The sequence below is a fragment of the Stenella coeruleoalba genome, assembly GCF_951394435.1.
Source record: "Stenella coeruleoalba genome assembly, chromosome: 12".
Taxonomy (NCBI): domain Eukaryota; kingdom Metazoa; phylum Chordata; class Mammalia; order Artiodactyla; family Delphinidae; genus Stenella; species Stenella coeruleoalba.
The window spans coordinates 33,561,818-33,588,392 of NC_137158.1; the positions used below are offsets into that span (position 1 = coordinate 33,561,818).

The window sequence follows — 26,575 nt, forward strand, 5'->3', positions numbered from 1 at the left end:
GTATCTTGTAGTCGTTAAGAGTATTACCGTGCACACAGATGTTTTGATCTATTAAACTTAGGCTGCAAGGTAGATAGCATTAGCTGAAGGGTAAATATGGCCTCTACTATATCTGAAAGCAACTTTCCAGAATTAACCCAGCAAACTGACAGCACAATTATACTTTGAATCACACAGCCCTTTGGTCCTCAGATCACTGAGTCAGCTCCTCGAGCCATGGTTTCCCTTTCTTCCTTAAACATCTGAAAGTGTCCAGTTACTGGGCAGTTTTGCTGTAGATACCACAGAGGAGGTAGTGGGCGTGGCTAAGATATAAACCTGTACTCTTATACTATTTGGCTTGGTATTTAATTATTTTTCACTTAAATGAAGATGATTTTAACGTAAAGACTTAGGGCGCTTATTAGAAAAGATCAGAGCTATTAGAGCAGGATTTAAAGTCCTGGTATCTCCATTTGGTTTCAGCATGGACTGCCTCAAAAGATCACCTTTTAACTAGGTTATCTGACTTCTTTGAAAACCAATTTCTTTGTCCCTTGATTAAAAAAACTGTGTGGGGCTAATCAAAACACCAGACACTTTTCATCAGTTCTGACTTTGCCATCAAATTTGAAAAATTTAGGCAAGTCACTTTAATTTTTGGCATTTCTTATGTATCATCTTCCCATAAAAGCTAACATAGAGTTTTTCTTGGGTACATCTGGCACACAAAATATGTCACATCATTTACTACATATTACAAATATATTTTAGAGTTAACATAATCAAGAAGAGAATCTCAAAGACTAATGGCAAGAATAATCAATTCCATAATTGCTCAATTTATAAACTAGTGTATTTTAAGCAGGTTTAAAAAATTTGAGATATGTACAGAAATTTTTACTCTTATTTTTGTTGGGTGGGATGGAGATGGAAATGCTAGTAACAGTAAAATATTAAGAACCATGACAAAAACACCTTAAACCCAAAAATGACATAAATGACCTTGATACATAATTTCAAATGGGTACAAGAAGAGAAGGCAGGCTATACAGTGCATTCTGACCTCAAGCCAGAGTGAATAGTACTAAAACAACTATGTTTTTCTTTTGTAAAAGATTCCCCAGGACACGGGTAGTCATACAGAGTTTTCATAATCTAAATGGTAGCTCATGTAAAAGGTACATTTCTATAAATTAAAGGGAATAAAAAATTTAGAGTTAAATGACCATGAAAAAGCAAAGAAGTAAAAGAATTACTAAGAATGAGGAGACTAAGATAGACCTAGTTCGAGTCCTCAAATCATTGTTTACTTTATAAATATTAACTAATGTCCCACTCTTGTAAGGTGTTATTTTTACTCAGACAGCAGGGGTTCAGTGACTTGCCTAAGGCCTTATACTAAGGCTCTAAGTAGCAGAGCTGAATTTATAGTAAGAGCTGGTGGCACCGAGTCCCATACACAGAACACAAGGTCATGCTGATGTCCCATGAGGGCAGTAGTATAATTTTCAATTAGCCAGCAGGACGGCAGCTTGGAAAACTGCTTGAACCAATGCTTTCTAGGCCAACAGTATCCATGTATCAAATGAGAACAATAGGGTACAATGATGAAAACTGTCACTCAGTCCTGGGAAATTTTATCAAGTCACGACTTCCCCCCCAGATTTTCCATTAGCAACCCTAATATTCTTTCCTCTTCCTGACTTGTTACTTTTATCACAATCTTACAAAGAAACTGCAGGAATGAGAGGATTTAGGATATGAAGCTGGTTGCCATCTCTTTACAACTAAGTTTCTTTCCAGGTGGCTTCTGAAAAGCCAAATCCATATTTATAAGCATAACTAATGTTATAATTTACACTAAAGGAAAACTGCACACACAATGTCTGACAGCAGGGAACTAATTAAGTAAACTATGACCTTCTTATGAAGAAATATAGTGCAGCCATTAGAAACTATGCTTGAGAAGAACATTTAATGTTGTAAATTATTAAGTTAAAAAAGGTTATAAAATAACATGATAAAAATGTGCAAAGGAAGAAAGTGAGAGAGCAAGTGTGTATTTGTGTAAATGCAAAAAGAAAAAGAAACTCTGAGCCTCCAAAGACAAAAAAGAACTATACACAACTACTGTAGTTAGTAAACTTGTTTTTGTGCAGGAGTAAGCGTTAGTCATTCTAAAACTACATCAGGAGTATGCTAGAATGGAGGAATTGAGTAAACATATTTTGATTAATGAGAGCCAAGTTTCTCACAGGTGGAGAAAAGAGTTACAATTTAAAAAAGGGGAAGGCTAAAATGAACCCTTGGTGTTAAACTGGAATTAGAGGTATTAGAATGAACTCATGGTTTTATGAATACAAATGTTTTCCACATACCCACACACACACACACATAGCTAAGCAGATATACAAATAGATATAGATGTCTATGTATACATACTTATATTTCCTAGCTTTGCCCACTGAGGGGGCCAGAGGCAATAATATCCAGGCAGTGATGGAGTCAACAAGCACCCAGATTTTAGTCTCTAAAACCACTCTCTAATAAAAACAAACACTCGTGAGCCTATACTTATAAATAAATAAATAAGTAAATAAATAAATGAATAAATAAATGAATAAAGTAAATAAATAAATGGAGGAAAACAGAAATTCTGGGAATGATGGGAATAGAAAATCACAGTAGTAATAATTGTTTCAGGCAAAAGTCACCAATGGATGATGAAAATAATGTAGGAAAATATGATGAGAAACAGGATAACTGCATAATCTCAAAGTATATCACCACAACATATTAGTTACAAAAGGAAAAGAAGTAATTTTACAGTGGAGAAACCTGGCAGATACCACCTCAAGTGTACAAAGTTAACATCCCCGGTAATAACACACATCCATGTCACAAGTATCCCGATATGATACACCGAGAGGACAAAACATCACTTCTATGGTATTCTTGCCAGTAATATATAACTTCAATGTAATTATGAGGGGATATCAGGCAAACCCAAACTGATGGATAGCTCTATAAGATACCTGGCCAATACTCCTCACAAGTGCCAACGTCCTGAAAGTCAAGGAGACTAAAGTGGACATGACAACTAAATGCAATGTGGGATCCTGGACTGGATCCTGGAACAGAGAAAGGCATTAGTGGGATAAAATCCAAATGGACAAAACTGGAATGAGGTCTGTAGATTACTTAACAGGATTGGATCAGTACTGAGGCAAGATGTTAACATTAGGGGAAGCTGGGTGAAAGATATATGGAAATTTCATCGTACTATTTTTACAAACTTTTTATGTCTGAAGTTATTTCAAAATGAAAAAATTAAAAAAAATTTTTTGAATTAAAATAAATTAATTCATTAACAAAAAAAGAGCCTCATATTGATGGGGGTGAAGATATAATTACTGTGAATGACTTTAATTTTCATACATTGTTTTTCCAAATTTCTACAATGAAGTGTATTACTTTTATAATTAAAGAGAAAACTATTTCTCTTTAGATGTTATTTAGGAGTAAAAAAAATCAAGAAATATAAATATCCACGAAACTGTACATAATATCGAAATAGAGGTTAAAAGTACCTGATTGAATACTTTTCCCTTACAGTAAATTTAGAAATAGACTTCTTGTGAAACCGCTAATTTCTATTATTATATAGCCTTTGAATCATTATTAACTGAGTGGTGAAAAGGTATGCATGAGTCGATATACATTGTAACTTTTATATATGATATAAATATGTACACCTATTAAGTATACCTGTAAGTATAAAAATTTAATTCCTTCTGCAACATCTCTCCAACCCTTCCCGACCCCTGAGTTCATTAACAGGTCAGTGTTTGAGGGGGAAAAAATAGCTAGAGGAAACACAAATGAGTACCCAGGGCCACAGCTAAAACTTTAGGAACTTTAACCTTCGTTTATAAACTGTGACTAATGAAGAGTGGCAAACCATCTTCCTAGAGAGATAAACCAAGTGTTAGTTACAAAAAAGGTGTAAAAATAATTTACTTGTTTATTATAGCCTTATTATTATTATTATTTCCCTTATTATTTCCCTTCTAATTCCTGATAGTTTGTGCATACTCTATTTTATGAAACAGGGCTATTCTTTTAAATAATAAAATTAAGCGTTTTTTTCCCTGATCATAAAATTGTTAGCAGCTCATTTGAAAACATTCAAACATTTCAGAAAAGCATAAAGAAGAAATTAAAAATCATCCCAAATGCTGCTACACAGAGACGGCTACTTAATCTTTTGGTCAATACTATTCTGGATCTTCTCTCTAGATATATTTTCATATATATATGTAGATATTCTACACAGATACAGAATTAGTAAATGGAATTGTAATATTTGGCAGTGTTCTATAACCTGAAAGATGCTTGGGTTATTTCTAAGTCTTTAATTTTGCAAATGCCTATACACAAATCTTCACAGACTCATTTATCCTACCTTTAAAAACATCAGTCTTTTGAAAATCTTAAAAAATGCTTTTTATATATAAATGTCCAAAAAGCCATAATGTAGAAAATCAAAATCTCTTATAAGCTCAATCCTTTAGGTGTGCTTCTCCCACCCTGCTCCTCTCACAGGCATCTCCCAGCAAATGGCAGCTCCAGCTTTCCACTTGCTCTGGAGAAAAGCTTTGGAATCATCTTTGGCTCCTTGCTCTCCCTAAAAACCCTTGTCCAATCCATTAGCAGATTCTCCTTAAAAAAATATACAGGACCCAACCAATTTTCACCAGTCTCACCCATACCAACCTGGTCCAGCCACCATCATTTCTTGCCTAGCCTTACAGCTTTCAAGGTATAAAGTTCATTGATATGGTTTCAGATTCCACATTGCAACTAACTAAGGAATATAACATGTCAAGCTTTTGTATAGTATCAGAGAATATTTATAATTTTCTGAAAAGGCTATAAAAATACTCTTCCTTCTTTAAACTACATACCTCAGTGAGGCTGGATTTCCTTCATATACTTCAATTAAAACACCATCTTGTAACAGACTGCTTGCAAAAGGTGTTAAACGAATTTAGCTGACTTCTATTAAGCTAGACATGAAAGATACTTGCAAAAATGTAAAATGCTATTACAGTTCTCACTAATTGTTTTGGAAAATAGTTATTTTTCATGAAAAATCATTACATAATAATGGGTATATTAGTGTTATTTTAAAATGAAGTAATAAATATTTGAGAATGTTTCCATTTTCATTAATATGGTAAATACTCATAGATATAGACACCATAACCATTAGTGAACCACTGCTCTACAGCTTCCCTCATTCAGAGTAAAATCCAAAAGACTTACCATGGTTTTACAAACTCCCTACGTGACCTGACCCCATTTTATCTATAATCTCCACTCCCACCCCTCTCTGACCTCATTTCTACCCACCCCTTTTCATCTTTTTTACGATGGCCGCCTTGGTTTTTCTTGAATATACCTAGTAAGTTCCTACAGGAATCCTGGCACTAGCTCTTCTTAGTGTTTGGAATAACCCCACAGCTCACTCCCTTCCTTTGTTTCTTAAATGTTACCTCATAAGAAAGACAGTCCCAGAATACCACATTAAAAAATAATACAAAATGGCACCCTCCATCTTTCTCCACATATCCTTTATTATGCTTTATTATTATTTTAAAATAGCAGTGATCAACACTTGACTTATACATATATATATATACATATATATATATGTATATATATATATGTGTATATATATGTATATATATATATATATTTTTTCCCGGTACGCGGGCCTCTCACTGCTGTGGCCTCTCCTGTTGCGGAGCACAGGCTCCGGACGCGCAGGCTCAGCGGCCATGGCTCACGGGCCCAGCCGCTCCGCGGCATGTGGGATCCTCCCAGACCGGGGCACGAACCCACGTCCCCTGCATCGGCAGGCGGACTCTCAACCACTACGCCACCAGGGAAGCCCCTTGACTTATATTTTTAATTGTCTGTCTTTGCCATCTCTAGTGAAAGCCCATTACAGCAGGTTCTCTTCTGTTTGTTCACTGCTGTATGCTCAGAACCTAGCAAAGTGCCTGGCACTTAGTTTACCTTCAGTAAATTTTGATTGAATGGATGACTAAAATTGTTATCTTACTGCATTTATATTTGCTTTTCCTTCAAAAATCCTTAATTTAAAAAAAAAAAAAATCCTTAATTTGAGTCACCAGATTTTTTCTCGACAATGCTACAATAAAAATCTTTAAATGCAAGTATATTTTATTCTAAAAAGAAAAAAAAACAGAAAGAATGGGAGAAAATGTAGGTAATTGGAAATGACTTTCATACCTGACATACTCTGAGAGCTTGGTCCAACACTGTTTTGGTATCAGTGTCATAATCTGGGCAGGGCAGCATGGTTCGGCTGAGATGTGCCTGCAGTAGGAGATGAGCTTTGGTGTGAGGGCTGTCAAATGAATGAGGATTTGATTCCAACGGAAGACATTTTGCCAGTTCGCTGTTCATATGATCTTCATTGTGTCTTACTGGCAAATCTGTGTATTCTTCTGCATCCTGAAAAAACAAACAAACCCATATATATATAATGTACATATAAATGTACTGTATCAAAAGTATAATATTTAATGTACTTCTTAGCTTTAACTACTGACATTTAAAACATGCTTTAGAAAAACTGTAAAACAACCATATCCCTTAAAATTCTGCTTTGGTCAGTACTACTATTAATATTAAGCAAAAGCTAGTAATGTATAATACATCTGAAATTCATGAATGCTCTTCTTATTTATCCAGTCAACAAAAACAATACAGATCCTAGTAAGCATCAAATGTTATGCTTGACAGTGGACCCGGGCAACGAACCAGAAACTGAGAGTTCAACAGGGAAAAACAAGTCCTGAAAGTGGAAATGAATGTTATGATATGGTAAGCACAGAGTGCTGAAGGGATATTCAGTTTGGGGACTTAGTTATTTTAGAAGGTCAGGGAAAGCATCTTGGAAAAAGAGATATTTAAGTGAGGATCTATAGAATGAGTGGAAGAAATAAGACAGGGCTGGGAGAAAGGGGGATGAGGATAGGGTTGGTGAGATAAGAAAAGGGTGAAGACCAAGATCATTAACTTAAGACTTACTGTAATAAATTAGATTAAAACAAAATTGTTCAAATTTGGGGGTTTCCGGTTCCACATGCAAGGAGCTTAGAAGCCACCACTCCATCCTAACAAGTAAAAAGCTGAACAGGTTGAAAAAACCAACAACTCGTCTTGAATCCATGAGAAGGCAGAACACAGGGCAAACCGCTGCCTCCAAGATTGGAAACACAGGCAAATGCAGGGAGTCACGGCTAAGAGGAGCAGAGGCTCACAAGCAGAAAATGCCTTGGCAATCAGCGTCGAGGTAAGAAAACCTGAACTGTAACTGATGAATTGTGGGAGGTACAGTGCAGACAACTCCGAGAGCTAAAAACTCCCGGGGGACCCAGTCATAGGGGGCCCCCACAATACTGTGAAATTTACCTTTAGGAGCTCAACCAGATTCCCGCAGTAAATATCAGAGAAAAATCGCCTTGGGCTTCTAGCAAGGGGAGGGGAAAAGAACCATCCTGAAATACCTTAGAGCACTCTGTCCTTCTTAACAAGGCCTGCTCTCAGGAGAAACTAGTTAACTGGAGCCTAACCCTGCTGGGATATATTATGAGAACCTAACTGACCTGGGGAATGGAAGTACCCAACTGTAACCAGCTCAAGCTTTGCGTGTGGAAGAAGGGAAATACCCCACTCCAGCTCACTCTAGCCATCCTGTCCCACCTAAGGGGTGAGGGTAGAAATGGCTGTGAAGTTCACAGCACAGAGGCACAGACTCATTGAAGACTTGGGACCTAATCATTGGACCAGAGAATATTTCCCCTACACCGCCATGCCCCACCTCACCACATTATTAAAGGCCTATTTATAGCAGTTCTTTTTACCCAGTACATTATGTCCAGCTATCAAGAAAATTACAAGGTATACCAAAAGGCTAAAAACACAATTTGAAGAAATAGAGCTATCATCAGAACCAGACATGGCAGGGATGTTAGAATTATCAGATCAGGAATTTAAAACTATGATTTATATGCTAACGGCTCTGACAGATAAAATAGACAGCATGTAAGAACAAATGAACAATGGAAGCAGATGGAAATCCTAAAAAAGAATCAAAAGGAAATGGTGAATACAAAAACACTAAAAGAAATGAAGAATGCCTTTGGTGAGCTTATTGGTAGACTGGACATGGTTTAGGAAAGAATTTCTGAGCTAGAGGATATATCAATGAAATTTCTGAAAACTGAAAAGCAAAGAGAACGAAGACTGAAAAAAACACAAGAGAATATCCAAGGACTGCGGGACAACGACAAAAGATGTAACATATGTATGATGGGAATACCAGAAGGAGTAGAGAGAAAGTAAGAGAAGAAATATTTGAAACAATAATGATTGAGAATTCCCCTCCTCTCCAATTAATGTCAGACACCAAACCACAGATCCAGGAAGCTCAGAGAGCACTGAACAGAATAAACAGCAAAAAAAAAAAAAAAAAAGAAGTTACACCTAAGCATATTATCTTCAAACTACTAAAAATCAAAGATAAAGAAGAATCCCTGAAAGAAGCCAGAGGGAAAAAACACCTTACCTGTACAGGAACAAAGGTAAGTATTACTTCTGAATTACTCTCTTCAGAAACCATGCAAGCAAAAGGAGACTAGCGTGAAATGTTTAAAGTGTTGAGGAAAAAACCCCACCAACCTAGAATTCTATATCCTGTGAGATTATCCTTCAAAAGTGAAAGAGAAATACAACTTTCTCAGACAAATAAAAATTGAGTTAATTTGTTGCCAGCAGACCAGTAGACCTGCCTTGCAAGAAATATAAGAAGTTCTTTGGAGAGAAGGAAGATACTATAGGTCAGAAATTTGGATCTATATAAAGAAAGGAAGAACACTGAAGAAAGAATAAGTGAAGGTAAAATAAAAACTTTTATTTTTTTATTGATCTAACAGACAACACTTTGTTCAAAATAATATTTTTGAACAATTATGTATGCTTACGTATTTTATATGCCTATGTATATGACTTGTCTTATATATAAGTGATATGAATGACAGCAATGATACAAGAGATGGAAGGAAGGAATTATGATTATTTTATTATTATAAGATTCCATACCCATTAGGTAGTATAGTATTATTTGAAAGTGGAATTTGATTACTTGTAAATGTACACTGTAAACTCTAGGGCAACCACTAAGAAAAGCAAAAAAAGAAGTATAGCTGATATGCTAAGAAAGGAGAAAATGGAATCATATAAACAGCTCAATTAAGACCACAACAGACAGAGAAAGTAGAAGACAAAAACAGGAACAGAGAACAAGGGTAACAAATAGGAAACAGTGAGAAATATTTGTTGAATATACACCCTATGAGGGAGACAGACATTATTCAGTCACATAAATAAATGTGAATTTGATATGGTGACAAATTCTATGAAGAAGAAATACATAAAAGCATGAGAGTTTAGCAAAGAAATCTGACCTAGTAAGGTCATAAAAATTTCCTGAAGGAAAAGGTAGATATGCTATGATATAGAGGATGAGCAGATGGTAACTAGATGAACAGAGACGTGAAGAGTGTTCTAGGAACAGTATGTAGTATATGCAAAGGCCCTATAATGGGGGGGAAAATGGTTAAGTCCAAGAGACTGAAAAATGTGTAAAAATAATTTCAACTGATGTAACATCTGAAAAAATATCCTAAGTGAATATTTGGAACATTCTGTTTAACTGAACTGAATAAATAAACAAAATTTTATAATATTCAGTTAAACATATTTAATAGGAATATTAAAATAATCACTACATTTTCTCTCATTCATGAATTGTCTTGTCTTTGTTTTTGCAATAGTCAAAAATATCACAGCACTTTACACTATTTTGAACACTGTCTTTACCACTTTGTGCTGTTTTATATAAGAAGTATATGCTGACACACTAGCAGTTAATAATGTTTTGCCCCTATGTGTCATTTTGGTTTTCTTTTCATATGCCATTTCTGTTCGTTCCTGCTCTCTCCGAAGTCATCTGCTAAAGAGGGACCAGTTATATATGGCAGTGCTATTATTTTTGATTTCAGGTGAATTTCAGGACTGAAGCATTGTCACCTGACAACTAACACATCTCAACCTAATATCTGGGCTCCATCCAAAACCCCATCAACACCTATCCATCCTAGCCTTGCCAAATGGCTTAAGAAAAATATAACAGCAGATAAGGAAAAAGATGGTTCAGAAATCTAAAACATGACCTTTTATTTAAAGGAAATTAAAATGATATCGGAGAAAACAATTTATATAAATAATTATTCTAAGTGCAGAATAAAATACTGTTATTCAGAGAAGAGCACTGAAGTGAATTGGATGTGTTGGAAAGTTTCCTAAAAGAGATACTGTTTGTTCTAGCCTTAGAACAATTTGTAGAAGAGGAGAGAGGGAGAAAGATTCCTTGCATTCCAGGCACAGAAAACAGTATGAGCAGATCCATAAAAACAGATAAGGAGGGGTCTAAGGTTTAAGCCTCAGGGATGAGGAGAATGATGATGCTATTAATAGAAGAGAGGTTGGGAACACTCAGTGAGCAGGAGCTTTCTGTTAAGCGTGCAAAATACACTTAAAGAGAGGACCACAATCCAGATAGCTGGGTGGAGGTGGAGGGAGAAGAAATCAGCTCTAAATCTGTTTCACAGTTTAAAAATTTTTTTTTCACAGTTTAAAATTTATTCATATTTAGATTTCTTTCTACTGTTCATAAAATACAACTTCCTCTGATCTTTTTCCAGAAGAAAATCGAATAGCTATTTTTTTTTTTTTTTTTTTTTTATTTCAGTACGCGGGCCTCTCACTGCTGTGGCCTCTCCCGTTGCGGAGCACAGGCTCCGGACGCGCAGGCTCAGCGGCCGTGGCTCACGGGCCCAGCTGCTCCGCGGCATGTGGGATCCTCTCGGACCGGGACATGAACCCGTGTCCCCTGCACCGGCAGGCGGACTCTCAACCACTGCGCCACCAGGGAACTCCCGAATAGCTATTTTAATACTGTAAACTGTATTGGTCCTCCAGGTTTTAGCTATGTAGGAAATAGGTTTAGACTTACAAATTATATGAAAAGTTAAATTAAAATCAAATTATATGGAAAGTAAGAATTTGGCTGAAAGCACTAATGAATAGTGTTATCTAAGTAATCCACTTCCCTCTGTACAATCCTGTTCAAATCTGATTATATACCATACACACCCCTCTTCCCCATACTGTGTGTGTGTGTGTGTGTGTGTGTGTGTGTGTGTGTGTGAGAGAGAGAGAGAGAGAGAGAGAGAGAGGGAGAGAGAGAGAGAGAGAGATTAGATATTGATTGACTGACTGGGAGGCAAGAATATAAACTAGGTATTTCCCAGTCTTAGTTCCCAAATACCTCTGAAAGTGTGAACATCCTTCTGTGACGTATGATTCTAGTATCCAAAGATGCACATTTTTTCATAAAGTATGACTTATGAGTTCTAAATGCAAGTCAACTACTTCATGTGGTGCTAAACTAAAGAAACAATGATCTGCTCCAACACTAGAGGGAAGACTAGTAGTGTTGAACTCACTGAGAACCAGTGTATTTGAACAAGACTGACTACTAAAATTATGCTTATTCTACTTTTGGGGTTATTTTCGAGTAAATTTTATCATTAGTGATTTTTATTGTATTTGCTTGCTTTAGAATCTGAACTCCATGTAAGATGTGACTCCACTGTTCTCCAAACCACGCCAATTCTGCTTGAATTATTTTATCCCCTGCTTCACCAGGATTGTGAATTTGCTCACTGCCAGCAGTATCAGTATCAGATGAGTCTGCTAACAGCTGAGTACATTTTAGGTTAGAAAAAATGCTCTGCAGTAGAGAGATCCTTCTAGGTTGATTAGGGGAGCAATCAGATCTTTAATGTAGATTACCCAAAGACAGTGATCTTAGTGAAAAGCTTAATTTAGTGATGCCTTTTCTTGGTGCATAAAAGCAATCAAAGGGTTCCTTTATTAATTAAGCTAAGGGTTCCTTAATTTCTCGGCAAAATCTATACACTTTAATAATAATAATGAAAAGCATTTTAATAACTACAATGGACAAGGTCTTGGTGTGCTGAGTCACTTGTTTACCAAATATTTATTCAGCATATACTACTGCTGGGTACAAGTGATGCACAAAAAACAAACAATCGATCCCCTACCTTCATGAAGCTTTACAGTGAAGTGGGGGAGCCAGACCTCAATCAAAATTGACCATGAATAAATGTAAAGTGACAAGTGGACAAGTATAAGGAAGGAGGAGTACAAATAATAACAGTGCGTCAGGGAAGGTATCTTTGGGGAGGTTTCAACTGAGCTGAAAGACAGTAAAACATTTTTTTTAGGTAAAAAAGGGAAAAGAGATAGGATAAGGTTCATACTTGAGGTGGAAAAGAGGGACACGGAATCTTATTATAGGAAAACACTCTTTAGAATGCTTATGTAGATTTTATTACTTAATATATTCTTTTGAGAAGTAATGTCTTTTTCGTTATTAAATTTGACCCAGGCAATGTTTTTGAGATCTTCAAAGAGCTGATGTTAGATTTATGTTTATAAAATATCAAATCAATAATAGTTTCTGTAGTTAAAAATTATCCATAATTAAATGAGGTCTCATCAAAAGCTATTACTTCCTTTGAGGATCCCTCCTTTTCTGTTTCCAGTGTTTGAATTAAAGGAGAATCCAAAGAATGTAGTAAGTAATTCATCCCCTTAGAGACATTACAGATCACGAGGGTGGGATGCATGGTGTGAGGTGGTAGAGAGAACACTGGGTCTGGGAACTGATACAACAGGTTGGTTTGCAGCTCTGCCATTTACAAGCTATGTGATCTTCTGAGACTAACTGAACTTCCCTAAGTCCCAAATTCCTTGTCTTAAATTGGGATTTGGTGTGAGGATTCAACGTGATAGTGTTTATGAAACACTTGAAAGCTCTAAGACTTGGTATAATGTCAGGCATTATTACTATAATAATCATCCCCACGTCTGATCACATACAGAATGTTAACTGAGGCTTAAGATTCAATTATTTGAGTTTTGTTCTACAGTTTTCAGTTGTAAACCTTTGTTTACAATTATGTAAAAATACTTCCCTATCTAAAATGACATTTCATTAACTCACTTTTAAAAAATCATGATTCTTAAACATTATTCAAAGAAACAAAAATACTATTACTTTTTACCAATGCTTTACTAGTAGTGGCACATACATTTTATCCAAATAATCATACAATTTTTATGTAACTGTGTTACAGGAAATATTCGTTCTTTGAAAGACAATATTCTCAATACAAGAGACAGCCAAATTAAAGATAAAATATTGAGAAATTATATCCTCTTGAATTATAGGTTTGATACTGCAGGCTTTAGTTTCCAATCTCCAATTAGGTTTCTTTTAAATTCATATTAATTAAATGTTCACAAAAGCACATCAGTGTGTGATGAGGAAAGATGCTCTTTTCAGTGTTCTGCAGTGACCTAACTCAAAATAGTATGAAGAGACAGGGAAGAGGAAGAATCATTTATATTAGACACTTGCTCCAACTTTTCTGAAGACAAAGTATTATGTATAGTTATAGTACCCTGAAACCCTACAGTGTTTTCTAATTAAAGTTTAAGTGCTGTGAACCACAAGAATGAAACAGAAAATATTGATTTTTAGATCAATTAGAATACATAAAAATATTATCAGCATTTTCATTTTCATTTTTCGTGGTTTGATTATGGACTCAGGAAGCAATTTAAAATGAAGACTCACTGAAGACACTGCTATTTAACCCTCAACTACTCCGCCAGACCCTCCTGTGAAAACCATGATCATTTATTCCTGGGATTCCAGTTCACAATTTTTCTAAGCTCTTTAGAATGTGGTGTGTTTGCTTCACTACTTTACTTAGCTCTTACCTCCTTCAAAGTATTTTATTCTGGGTGTTTCAGAATACTTGCAATGGAGATTTTTTACTTAGACTGATTAGGAAAGCAGCAAACCCAGGATCAGCGGAGAGAGCTAGTAAAATAATAAAATCCCTGCTTAAAAACAAACAAGCAAACAAAAACCCTTTCTAGCTACTTCTTCCTCAGTAGGACACTCTATTTACCTCCAAATTACTCCTCTCATTTTAAACAACTTGTCTAGTTAATTTCCTGTGTGTGATCACTGACTACAAGTGAGGTTCATTTTCTTATCTACATCATGTAGGTAATTAAAGGAAATTGAAAGTGGGCAGTGAAGCTTTTATGCAACTGGGATTGAAGCTGAATGGAGGGCAGCGAGGTCAGTGGAGTCCATTATATTTTTATGTGAGAGGCTGGTTTGTCTACCCTGTCCCTGTTTATTTAGTGTTGGCTGGACAGGCTACTAACTGCAAATCTATGTCTCTGATTTGCTCAGCTGTCCTTGAATAAAGACATTTTCCCTGCAAATGCTGAACGACAGTGATTGACAACCTATGATAAACTCTGCTTACAACCCCTGCTACTGTCTTCAGATTGCAAAAGAGAAATCAGAATAAAGAAACATCTTTCATAATCACATCAAATGGGCCCTGCTGTTCACTCAATAGTTTTCCTTTTGTTTCCCTTTTCATCACAAACCTCAATCTGTTCTACAAATGCCATAGACTCAGCTACTCCACATAAAGTAAAAAATTAAAGAACCCCGCAAACATATGTATGTATGCTACTACATTTTGCTTGTATATGGACGCTGATTTTAGTTGACTGAGGATACACACTCTTACGTAATGGCTTGTTCACACCACTGTATCACTAACTTATTTGCCTGTTCTCTGGAGAACAATCTGGCAAATCTACACTGCTGAGGTATGGTATGTCTTTTAGTGATTAGCTGGCACTTGGGTTTAGTTAGGACTCTCGTAGCATTATTCCATATGTAACTCTTACATGTCCTTGTGGCCCTTAAATCCACTGGTTGTACAGCTTGCTTTTTAGATTCGTTAATAAGAAGCTTATCAAATACTTAAAATCGACCTTGCTTTTTCTCTTTAGTGAGCGTGTGTAAACAAGTGAATTCTGTTTGACTGTGTATGTGTGAGTGTATTTATTCTAGGTGCAGTAACTATATGAGTCTACTTTACCTAAGCAAATTACTGAGGTAAGAAACAGCCAGAATGGATTCATGTGTGGTTTCGTGTAAGCATTACGTAACAGTAAACTAGTACTTTTATGTTGCTGGACTCGGCACTGCCTACGCTGAACTCACTAAGTAGTTGGTAAGAGAGCACTTGAACAGTGGGGATGGTAACCTGATCAAGTGAGGGACTAAAGAAGCTTTATGCTATAACTTAATCTCTGTCATGGGAAAAGCAAAACTTATAAAGTTAATGAGTTCTAGACTTTAAGTAGCACTTGATTAATTTGTAACATTCTGAGGCGTTAAAACAAGCCAAAATTATTTTCTCACATTCCAGTGCTGTCTTTTGGCCACTGAAGCTGTAGAAAAAGCATTTCAGTAAATTTCCCTGATAGGAACCCTGTTTAATTTCTGTGCCTCTCTGTATAATTGTATATTATATATTTTATAATAATATTTGAAAAATAATCTAGCATTTACCAAGCCAGGTCAAGATATATTAAGGGATTTAAAAAAAGCCTATTTTTATCTTTATTATTTCAGATTACCTTTTATTCAATAATTAATCTATGAAAAAACTAACATAACTTGTTTTTAAAATCAAATCTATGTATATAATTAGTATGGTTTCTAGCACTTATGATTCTTACTTTTATTCAAATTATCTATTCAAAGTAAATGAATCATATGAATAAAGTGTATCTCTAAAATAAAAGACTGCTATAAACTAGACTTACATGGAACTTACAATAACCTCAAAATGCAGTGAAAGGTATACTAGGAATGAACTTAATAAGATTACAAGTTAAAAAAAAAAAAGTAAAACAAGAGCCCTTGGTTATAAAACATTTATTGGAAAATGATAAAACTAAGATCTAGTTAAGCAATAAAATATTTGTCCAATATGCATACAATTTGCTTCACTAAAATGAAATATCAAAATAATTTTATTATATGCAGATGGCAAACATGAAAACACTGACATATGTAATTGTAATTACTCATAGATCTGTGTGTGTTTCCTGTCAGGGCTTATATGAAAATATGTGTCTGATTTGTATCAATGTCTTAAACTTATGGACATATGTTTGGCCTTCAACCAGTTAGGGCAAGCACAGAATCATTTGCCAAAAATAAATATGCACAAGAAATAATACCTTACTCTTTCCAGTGTAAGAATGACCACCTGGTTGACAGCTGGATTTTAAGGGATCTTACAATAGTGAGTACCAGCAGGTCTCTTGTGCTTAAAATAATTTCAGTGGTAAGAATTCCATCAGAAACTTCTATTTCCCAGGATTTATAGCTAAGTCCTTAAAAAACTGTTCTTTGATGAACTTAAAAAAAAAATTCCTCAGTTTTCAAGGATATAATAAAAATGCCTTACAGCTTAACAATGTTTAGATATTTTCCTCTTAAGGCTATCAGGTTTGAATCCTAAAAGGGAATAACTGAGATTAGCAGCAATATATAATAATTATGTACGGTTAAATGTCACACTTTGCAATCCATCTTTAAAAGCTAAACAAAGTTTTTTGTTTTTTTTTTAACCACCTTGCTTCTGTCTTTAAAACTTCATATGTTTTTTAGGGTGACTTTCTTTATAATTTGCATTTCTACAGGCTATGAGATAATATCAAATGAAAAACAAGCAAAAAACTAAAAAATAAAAACCAAAGTGGAAACATTAAAACACTTCTAGGGCTTCCCTGGTGGCGCAGTGGTTGAGAGTCCGCCTGCCGATGCAGGGGACACAGGTTCGTGCCCCGGTCCGGGAAGATCCCACATGCTGCGGAGCGGCTGGGCCTGTGAGCCATGGCCGCTGAGCCTGCGCGTCCAGAGCCTGTGCTCCGCAGCGGGAGAGGCCACAGCAGTGAGAGGCCTGCATACCGCAAACAAACAAACAAAAAACAAAAAAAAACCCCCAAAACCCCACTTCTAATCTACTTATTATCTACTGAGTATCTTTCTTCCAGGAGTTAAGACATACATATACAAAAAGTAAAATAAATCTAAAAGTGAAATATCAAAATAGGCCAATATACAAGAAATACCACAAGATAATACAGGAGTGATTGATGAATGAATGAAACAGACACTGGTGTCATGAATTTAGAAAAAGTAGCAACCACTGCATCCGAATAAGGGAATATTTTAAGAGGGAGCTGAGCCAAGATGCATGGATGAATGTTAGATACATTGTCCAGGTGGGAATCATAGGCAAAGGTGTGAAGTTGAGCATATACATAGCATGTTTAAAGGTGAGAGAAGGTTCAGGTAAAAAAGGACCGTTGTGGAGAGCCTTGATACCCAGGTTAAGGAAGTAATGCTGTATTATATGCATAATTTTAGATTTTTGAGGGGAGAAATGATGTTTTTTCTTTTTTAAAAAATAAATTTATTTATTTTATTTTTGGCTGCATTGAGTCTTCGTTGCTGTGCACGGGCTTTCTCTAGTTGCAGCAAGCAGGGCTACTCTTTGTCGTGATACGTGGGCTTCTCATTGCGGTGGCTTCTCTTGTTGCAGCGCCTGGGCTCTAGGAGTGCGAGCTTCTGTAGTTGTGGCACGTGGGCTCAGTGGTTGTGGCTCATGGGCTCTAGGGTGCAGGCTCAGTAGTGTGGTGCACAGGGTTAGTTGCTCCACGGCATGTGGAATCTTCCTGGACCAGGGCTCGAACCCGTGTCCTCTGCATTGGCAGGCAGATTCTCAACCACTGCGCCACCAGGGAAGCCCACAAATGATGTTTTAAAACAGGTAAATTGGCAGGGATGGGTTGGGTGGATTAGAGAGAGAGAGAAGCTAAAGTAGGAAGATCATTTAGGAGACTGGTTAGCACAATTGTTTAGAAATCGGGTGATGGGAACCCATACAGGAGCTGAACAGTGAACGTTCTTTAAAAAAGGGAGAAACAAAAAAATTATGAAGGAATCGTCTTGGTAACTGGTTTAATACGTGGAATTGGGGAGAAGAAAAGTAGGAGTCATGGATTACTTGAAGTAATTCATCTTGGGGGTATGAAAGAATGCAAATACAACTGACAGACAAAACAAGGACAGGAATTCTGGGAATAATGAAGATCAAGATTGAGACATTCTGGTTTGGGTCACAGAGGGACAATGAAATGGGAATGTCCACTAAACAAGCAGAAGCTGGAACTGTAGTTCATAACAGAGGTCAAGACTGGTGACTATGCTATGAGATTCACCCGTTTAAAGGTAACACTTAAAACTGTAATTGTGGTGTGACCTGAGGAAGTGAGTACATGTGAAAGCAAGAAAAAAAAAATGAGAACAACTAGAGTTAGACACAGGAAAAGGAGCCAATGTCAAATCATAAGAAAAAGAACTGGATAAGGTGTGAAAGTTCATTTTTAAGGATGAAGAGAGTATCAAGAAGTAACTCATGTCAAATGCTATAAAAAGATCAAAGAGAATGAGCACTATGAAAAGACAATAGCACTGAATAATTACAAGGGCACTGGGGCCTCTGAAAAATTTGAATAATAGCAATCCAGATTATAGGAAGCTATGAATAAATGGATTGAAAAGAAATGGAAAGTTGAAATTTCATTTTTTATTTTGCACCAAATGGGAGAAAGAAAATAAGATGGCAATTCGAGGAGGATGTTAAAACCAAATAAAGAGGTTTCTTCATCTCCCCAGGCTAAGGGTGACCTATACATGTTTAGAAGTACATTTCGTTAAGTTAAAAAAGTTGTTTTAAAGTTTATAAGAAACAACATCAAGAGATCTACTGAGAAAATTATACAACAAAAAAGTTATGAGGGGGAGAACCAGTGGAGTACTAGAACCAGCTTGTGAGAATCAACTGTTATCTACTTTAAGAATATACCTCATTTTGGGCTTCCCTGGTGGCGCAGTGGTTAAGAATCCGCCTGCCAATGCAAGGGACACGGGTTCGAGCCCTGGCCTGGGAAGATCCCACATGCCGTGGAGCAACTAAGCCCGTGCGCCACAACTACTGAGCCTGAGCTCTATAGCCCGCAAGCCACAACTACTGAGCCCGTGTGCCACAACTACTGAAGCCTGCATGCCTAGAGCCTGTGCTCCACAACAAGAGAAGCCACGACAATGAGAAGCCTGCGCACTGCAACGAAGAGTAGCCCCCGCTCACCGCAGCTAAAGAAAGCCCACGCACAGCAACTAAGACCCAACACAGCCAAAAATAAATAAATAAATAAATAAATAAATGTATAAGAACATACCTCATTTTGTTTATTCATAGTTTGGGTTGTTTCCACTTTTTGGCTACTACGAATAATGCTCCTATAACATTTGTGTACAAGTTTTTGTTTGAACATGTTTTATTCCCTTTGGGTATATGCCTAGGAGTGAAACTGGTACACCATATGGTAATTCTGCTCAATGTTTTGAGGAACAGCCAAACTCTTTTCCAAAGTGGCCGCACCATTTTACATTCCCACCAGCAATGTATGAGAGTTCCAGTTTCTCCATATCCTCGTCAACATTTGTTATTGTCTGTCTCTTTGATTATAACCATCCTAGTGGGTATGAAGTGGTATCTCATTGTGGTTTTAGTTTGCATTTTTCTAATAATTACTGATACTAAGCATCTTTTTATGTGCTTTTTAGCCATTTGCATATCTTCTTTGGAGAAATGTCTATTCAGATCCTTTTTAATTGAGCCATTTATCTTTTTATTATTGAAATTTAAAAGTTCTTTATATATTCTGGATGCAAGTCTTTTATCAGCTATATGATTTGCAAATACTTTCTTCCATTTGGTGACAGTGAAATACTTTCTTTCCACTTCCTTGTTGGTAACACTTGCAGCACAGGAACTTTTTTGATGAAGTCCAATTTATCCACTTTTTTTCTTTTGTTACTTGCACTTTTGGTGTTTTATCTAAAAAGCCATTACCTAACCCAAGGTGAGGAAAATTTACACCTATGTTTTCTTCTAAGAGTATTATAGTTTTAGCTACTATATTTAGGTCTATGATCAATTTAGAGTTAATTTTTGTGTATGGTGTGAGGGAGGGGTCCAATTTTATTCTTTTGTATGTATATATCTAGTTATTTCAGTAGCATTTGCTGAAAAGACCACTCTTTCTCCATTTTATTGACTTGGCACCCTGGTAGAAAATCAACTGACCATAACTGTAACAGTTTATTTCTGGACTCTCGATTCTATCTCGTTGATCTATATGACTATGCTTTTGCCATACTATTTTGATCAGACTAGCTTTGTAGTAGGTTTTCAATCAAGAAGTGTGAGTCTTCCAACTCTGCTCTTCTTTTTCAAGATTGTTTGGCTATTTGCCTTGCATTTCCATATGAACTATAGTATCAGCTTCTCAATTTCTGGAAAAAAGCTGGGATTTCGATAGGAGTTGTTTTGAACCTGCAGATGAATATGAAGAGTATTGCTATCTTAACATTAAGTCTCCTGATTCATGAACATGGGATATCTCTTCATTTATTTAGATCTTTAATTACTTTTAACAGTGTTTTATAGTTTTCAGTGTACAGGACTTACACTTCCTTGGTTAAATTTAATCCTAAATATTTTACTCTTTCTGATGCTGTTATAAATGAAATTATTTTCTTGATTTTACTTCATATTGTTCATTTCTAGGATATAGCAATATAATTGATTTCTGTATATTGATCTTGTAACCTAAAATCTTACTAAACATTTTAATTAACTCTATTAGTATTTTGGTGAATTCCTTAAGGCTTTTCTATATACAAGATCATGTCTTCTGGAATTGGAAATAGTTTTACTTCTTCTTTTCCAATTTGGATGCCTTTAAAATTTTTTTCTTCTCTCATTGCCCTAGCTAGAGTCTCCAGTACAATGTTAAATAAAATGGTGAGAATGGACATCCTCATCTTCTTCCTGATCTTAGGAAGAAAGCATCTAGTTTTTCATCATTCAGCATGATGTTAGCTGAGGGTTTTTTGTTGATGCGCTTTGTCAGGCTGAGGAAGTTCAATTCTATTCCTTTTTGTTGAGTGCTTTCATCGTGAAGCAGTGTTAGATTTTGTCAAATGTTTTTTTCTCTGTCTATTGACATGATCATGTGGTTTTTTTCCCTTTCTATTAAAATGTGAATTACATTAATTGCCTTTTTTGAATGTTAAATCAATCTTGCATTCCTGGAATAGATCCCATTTGGTCATGGTGTACAATCTTTTTACTCAGCTGCTGGATTTGGTTTGCTAGTATTTTGTTGAGGATTTTTTATCTATATTCACAAGGGACATTAGTCTGAAGTCTTCTTGTGATATCCTTGTCTGGTTTTGGTGTCAGGGTAACACTGGCTTCCTAAAATGAGCTGGGAGGTGTACTCTCATATTTTTGAAAGAATTTATATAGAATTGATATTAACTCTTAGAACGTTTGGTGGAATTCATCAATAAAGTCATCTGAGCTTGGGCTTTTCTTAGTGGGAAGTATTGAAGTTACTAATTCAATCTCTTTCTTGTAATAGGCCAAATTTAGATGTTCTATTTCTTCTTGAGTAAATTTTGGAAGCTTGCGTCTTTTTAGGAATTTGTCCATTTCATCTACATTATACAAAATTTTGGCATATAGTTGTTTATAGTATTCCCTTATAATCCTTTTTACTTTTGTGAAGTCACTAGTAATAACCTCTGTTTCATTACTGAAACAGAGTGACTTGAATGCTCTGTTTTTCTTGATGAGTTTAGGTAAAGATTTGTCATTTTTGTTGATCTTTTAAAAGAACAAACTTTTTAAAATTGACTTTCTCTATTGATTTTATATTCTCTATTTCCTTTATTTCAATGTTAATCTTTATTCTGTGCTTCCTTTAGCTTGTTCTTCCTTTTCCAGCTTCTCAAATTAGGTTAGGTTATTGATTTCAGATATTCTTTAATACAGGCATTTACAAGTATAAATTTCCAAAGTCATGTTCTTTCTATTATGTAGGGGTTTTTGTCATCTGAGTACTCATTATCTAAGTCTGCTACAAAGTTGTGCAAGCAAGCAAGAGTCATAACATAACTATTCTTTTTTTTTTTTTGGTCACACCATGTGGCATGCAGGATCACAGTTCCCTGACCAGGGATCGAACCTGTGCACCCTGTAGTGGAAGTGTGGATTCTTAACCACTGGACTGCTAGGGAAGTCCCCAACTATTCTTAAATATTTCAACCAATTAAAAATTAGTCATTTTAGCATTCTTCCTGATTGAACATTATCATTTATCCCTAGCCATCAGTCAACAATTTTGTCAGTCTCTGTCTAAAATCAATTCAACAATACAATGCAAAACAAATTAGAAAAATGACTGCAAAGTACAACTAAACGTCTTGGTAAAGATGCATTATTTCATTAAGTCAATGAAAGTGATACTAGAGAAACTGTCTGAATAACATGCAAATCCACTGGCAAATGAGAATCAGGAAGAGTTAGGCTGATTAACAACTGAAGAAGAAAAATACATATGAATGATGATACCCTAAGTGCTCAAAAGCAAATGATTTCAATATCAAAGTACTGAGATAGGTTATTGGGAAAATTGATGATGTCCTTAAGTGTATTTTTGGAAAAAATAGTTTTCTTTAAGATTGTATATTAGGGGACTTCCCTGGCGGTCCAGTGGTTAAGACTTCATCTTCCAATTCAGGTGGTGAGGGTTCGATCCCTGGTCGGGGAGCTAAAATCCCACATGACTCGCAGCCAAAAAACCAAAACATAAAACAGAAGAAATATTGTAACAAATTCAATAAAGACTTAAAAAAAAGGTTCACATCAAAAAACTTAAAAAAAAAATTGTATGCTAAAACTTAAACCCAAAGTGAAAAGCATTATACCCTGATACATAATTATGTTAGAAAAATTGTGTCTTTTGAAAATTGTGTCATTTTGAAAGTGTGCCTCAAAAAATCACCACAAACAAAATAAATCTGATTCAGCCTTTAAGAGTTAGCAAAGATATAAGAGTTAGTTGAGATATAAGTTCAAATTCTGTTGAATATAAAAGAAAATGAACTTTTCTCCACAGCTTTTAGTTACATTTTTTAAGAAAAAATTTGTTTTCTTCAAATAAACGGTCTTCCTTCTCCCCACTTACTATAAAATATTAGGCTTTCTTTTAAGTAGATTAAATTTTAGTGGCTTTTTCTAGCGACTAGTATCCTCAGTTTTCTAGTACTGCCTCTTCTTTGACTCTTTCCATCTTAGTGCAATGGTGTAACAAGGCTCCCAATTAATTAGATTTTGAATGTGGTATAAATTCTGTGCTTTAATAAAAATACGATTATGTACAAACCTCCCAGTTCACAATCAAGTGAGTAATTCTATATATCTGTATAAAAATGTTACGCTAAATCTCAGTATCAATGGCCTGAAAGTCTTAACACAGATTACCAAGAGGGAGAACATGACGCCACTGGTAAAAATCTGAATTTCAAGCTACAACGGGGTATGTAGATCTGCATATTTGAACATATGGTGAATATATTAAATGCATCATAGAATTCTATCTGGACAGTATTATCATTCATATAAAATTTAATTTTTATAAATGGTTGCTCCTCAGGATAGTTTACCAATATCAAGAAACTAAAAGCGGGCTTCCCTGGTGGCGCAGTGGTTGAGAGTCCACCTGCCGATGCAGGGGACACGGGTTCGTGCCCCGGTCCGGGAGGGTCCCACATGCCGCGGAGTGGCTGGGCCCGTGAGCCATGGCCGCTGAGCCTGCGCTCCGCAACGAGAGAGGCCACGACAGTGAGAGGCCCACATAACGCAAAAAAAAAAAAAAAAAAAAAAGAAACTAAAAGCTACAAAGAAAACATGTAACAGTAATAGTAAAACTTGTGAAATAGGTCAGTGCACAAATACAGCCTTGTAAGTTTAAAAAAAAAAAATTCTCTTCCTAGATGTCTAATCAACAAACTCATTACTGATGTCTAGAGTTTGGAAGAAGAGAGACCTGTGCCATAGCACCTAGAGTGATAGAAAGTCAGCCATACTGACTGGATGGCTCCTACTGGTACTGGAGAAACAGCTTAGGGTATTTCTCCAAATGTATTAGATTTTATTGTTTTTTATTCACTAAGTAGAAATTTCCTTTTCTAAAATCTATTTAAATAGTCTAAGGGAACTTCGGATTTATTCGAAATGCAAAAATCTAGGTTCTCAGAGGATACTTACTGAAATAGTAGCTTGCATACATTAGTGTATATATGAACTATTCCATCAAGAAGCAAAGTCTGCATTGATTAAGAAGAAAAATGTAGATATCCCTAAAATTTCCAAAAAATTTTGATAAGTATTCTAATTTTCTACTTGGATTCAAAAATGTACTGCTTACAATTAAGGAATGATTCAACAAACAATTTCTATTCTCTCTTGAAACAATGTTCCTTATGGAGAGAGGCAAATGACGCTACAGAATTAATCACATGATTCGCAAGGCCTATCTGAAAAGGACAAATGAAGAAACTACAGATTTGTGGGATTTTGAGTTTCTTGTTAAGGCTAGGTATAGTATTTAAATTATTATATTTTCTTCTGAGTGGGACAGGTAGCTGACAACAAGAGCTGGCTTATTTGGTACAGGTTGGGGAAACAATTACTTAAATTTATTAGCAGTCATTACTATTTCAAAAATTATTAACAAATGGCTCTGGGCTTCATCCTAACTCCTCAGTTAGTTCTCTAGTCCCTCTGAGACTTGCTTAACTTTCATCCCATGTTATGTCCTCTGGCTATTTCTTCACGACTGGAAAGCCTTCCTGACCCTCACAAATCCTGCATTTTGTAGGAGCCTCTTCCATGAAGTACTGGTTTTTGCATTCTACTTAGCGCTTTTTAAAATGTATATCTCCTCTTGGACTACAAAATGCTCTTGGTAAAACAATGAGATTGGGACTCATTATTAACAAAAATCCAAAAGTTAACCAAAAGAAAGGTGTGTAAGGTGTGACTAGAGTCATAGGAGGGACTGATTTTAAATAAATATCCCAGAACATAGGTATGTCATGCTACGCAAAATAAATATCCTGACAGGTTATAAATTCCTTTCAATAAGGCTTTTGTCACTCAAAACATTTTGAAACTTCTTTTTTGGCACTGCAGTCAGAATGACTTTAGGAACTACACATTATCTTGTAGTCATAACCAATTTTACAACCCAAAATTATACTCTCTGACTTCATCAATCAAATTTAGTCTTCTGACTAGGCTTCCAATAACTGCCTGTCATTTTCTCAAAACAAAAGCAAGCATCCAAACAAAAAAGTACCATTAATGAATGTCTACTTGTACCCAACATAATCAACAGAACGTGCCACGGGCCTGGAAGAAGTACATATTTTTTGGAATAAATGTAGTAAATAGCTTTTATAGATAAATAATCTTAAGAAGACAATAGCTACTGGATGTATAAGTTCTGTTTTTAAAAAAGTCACCTAACTCTATTTTGAAGCCTATATTAATTGCTCAAAACTGTGAACATACTGATGGATCATATAATAAGATACAGGGAACAGGTGTCACACAGAAATCATACATTGAGAGAATAAAAATAAAACCATTAAAAAATAGACTGGATATACATTAAAAAACAAAAACAACCAATCCTGCCAATCAGATAGCTAGTGTCATAACTTTCTGGTAATATACTTAAGTGGGTACTTTAGGCATCTAACTTTGAGTCTGTTTAGGCAGAAGGATTTTGCTTTTGTTCACGTTTGTAAAAATTAAATATTTTGTTATTAACTCATAAAAGTAATTACTTCCTCATATTTAGAGTTACCAATATTTTGGCTTCAGGGCAAACTTCTTTAAGAAGTTATATTTAAAGACAACAAAGAAAAACAGAGATTTTCAGTACCAGATGTCTGGGAAGATCCCATTTGGATTTGAGCTACTTAAATTTGCAATCATGTATTTATACATCTAACAGAGCTTCTGTTTCTCCCAGAATCAGAAAATTAACTAGCTTTGTAGCATCTTCCTTGATCTGCCACCCGTGCCCTGAGGATTAGAGACTCCACCTGAGCTTGTTTTACAAGCATAACAGAAAAAATTAATCTCTGCTGGCAGCGCTCCCACTGGGATACTGATGAATAATGATATCCCTCTTTTGCTGCCCTCTCAGTCCACTAGAAAAGCCACTCTAACCCGGCAACGTGGAAACTGCTGAAACCATTCCAGCTGTGGATTAGCAGGCAGTCAAGCATCCATCTGCTCTGTGTGAATCAAAAGAAAGCAAACATACATTCTTATGGCTAAAGTCATATTCAAATCCCATAACATCCTGTAGGAATATCTGTATTTATATCTACCTACGTACCTACCTACCTACTCGATCACAGGCAATCACATACTGTAAGCTAAATTAAAATTAA

General features: G+C 35.7%; 1 protein-coding gene across 2 annotated transcripts in view; it reads right to left on the minus strand.

The window, feature by feature from the left end:
- Window positions 1–26,575, minus strand: part of ASCC3 (activating signal cointegrator 1 complex subunit 3) — a 334,028-nt gene that overhangs the window by 23,431 nt on the left and 284,022 nt on the right. For both annotated transcript variants that reach the window (XM_079939010.1, XM_079939009.1), the window contains one exon: window positions 6,304–6,528. In XM_079939010.1, coding sequence (XP_079795136.1) covers window positions 6,304–6,528 — 225 coding nt within the window. The remainder of the gene's footprint in view (window positions 1–6,303; window positions 6,529–26,575) is intronic.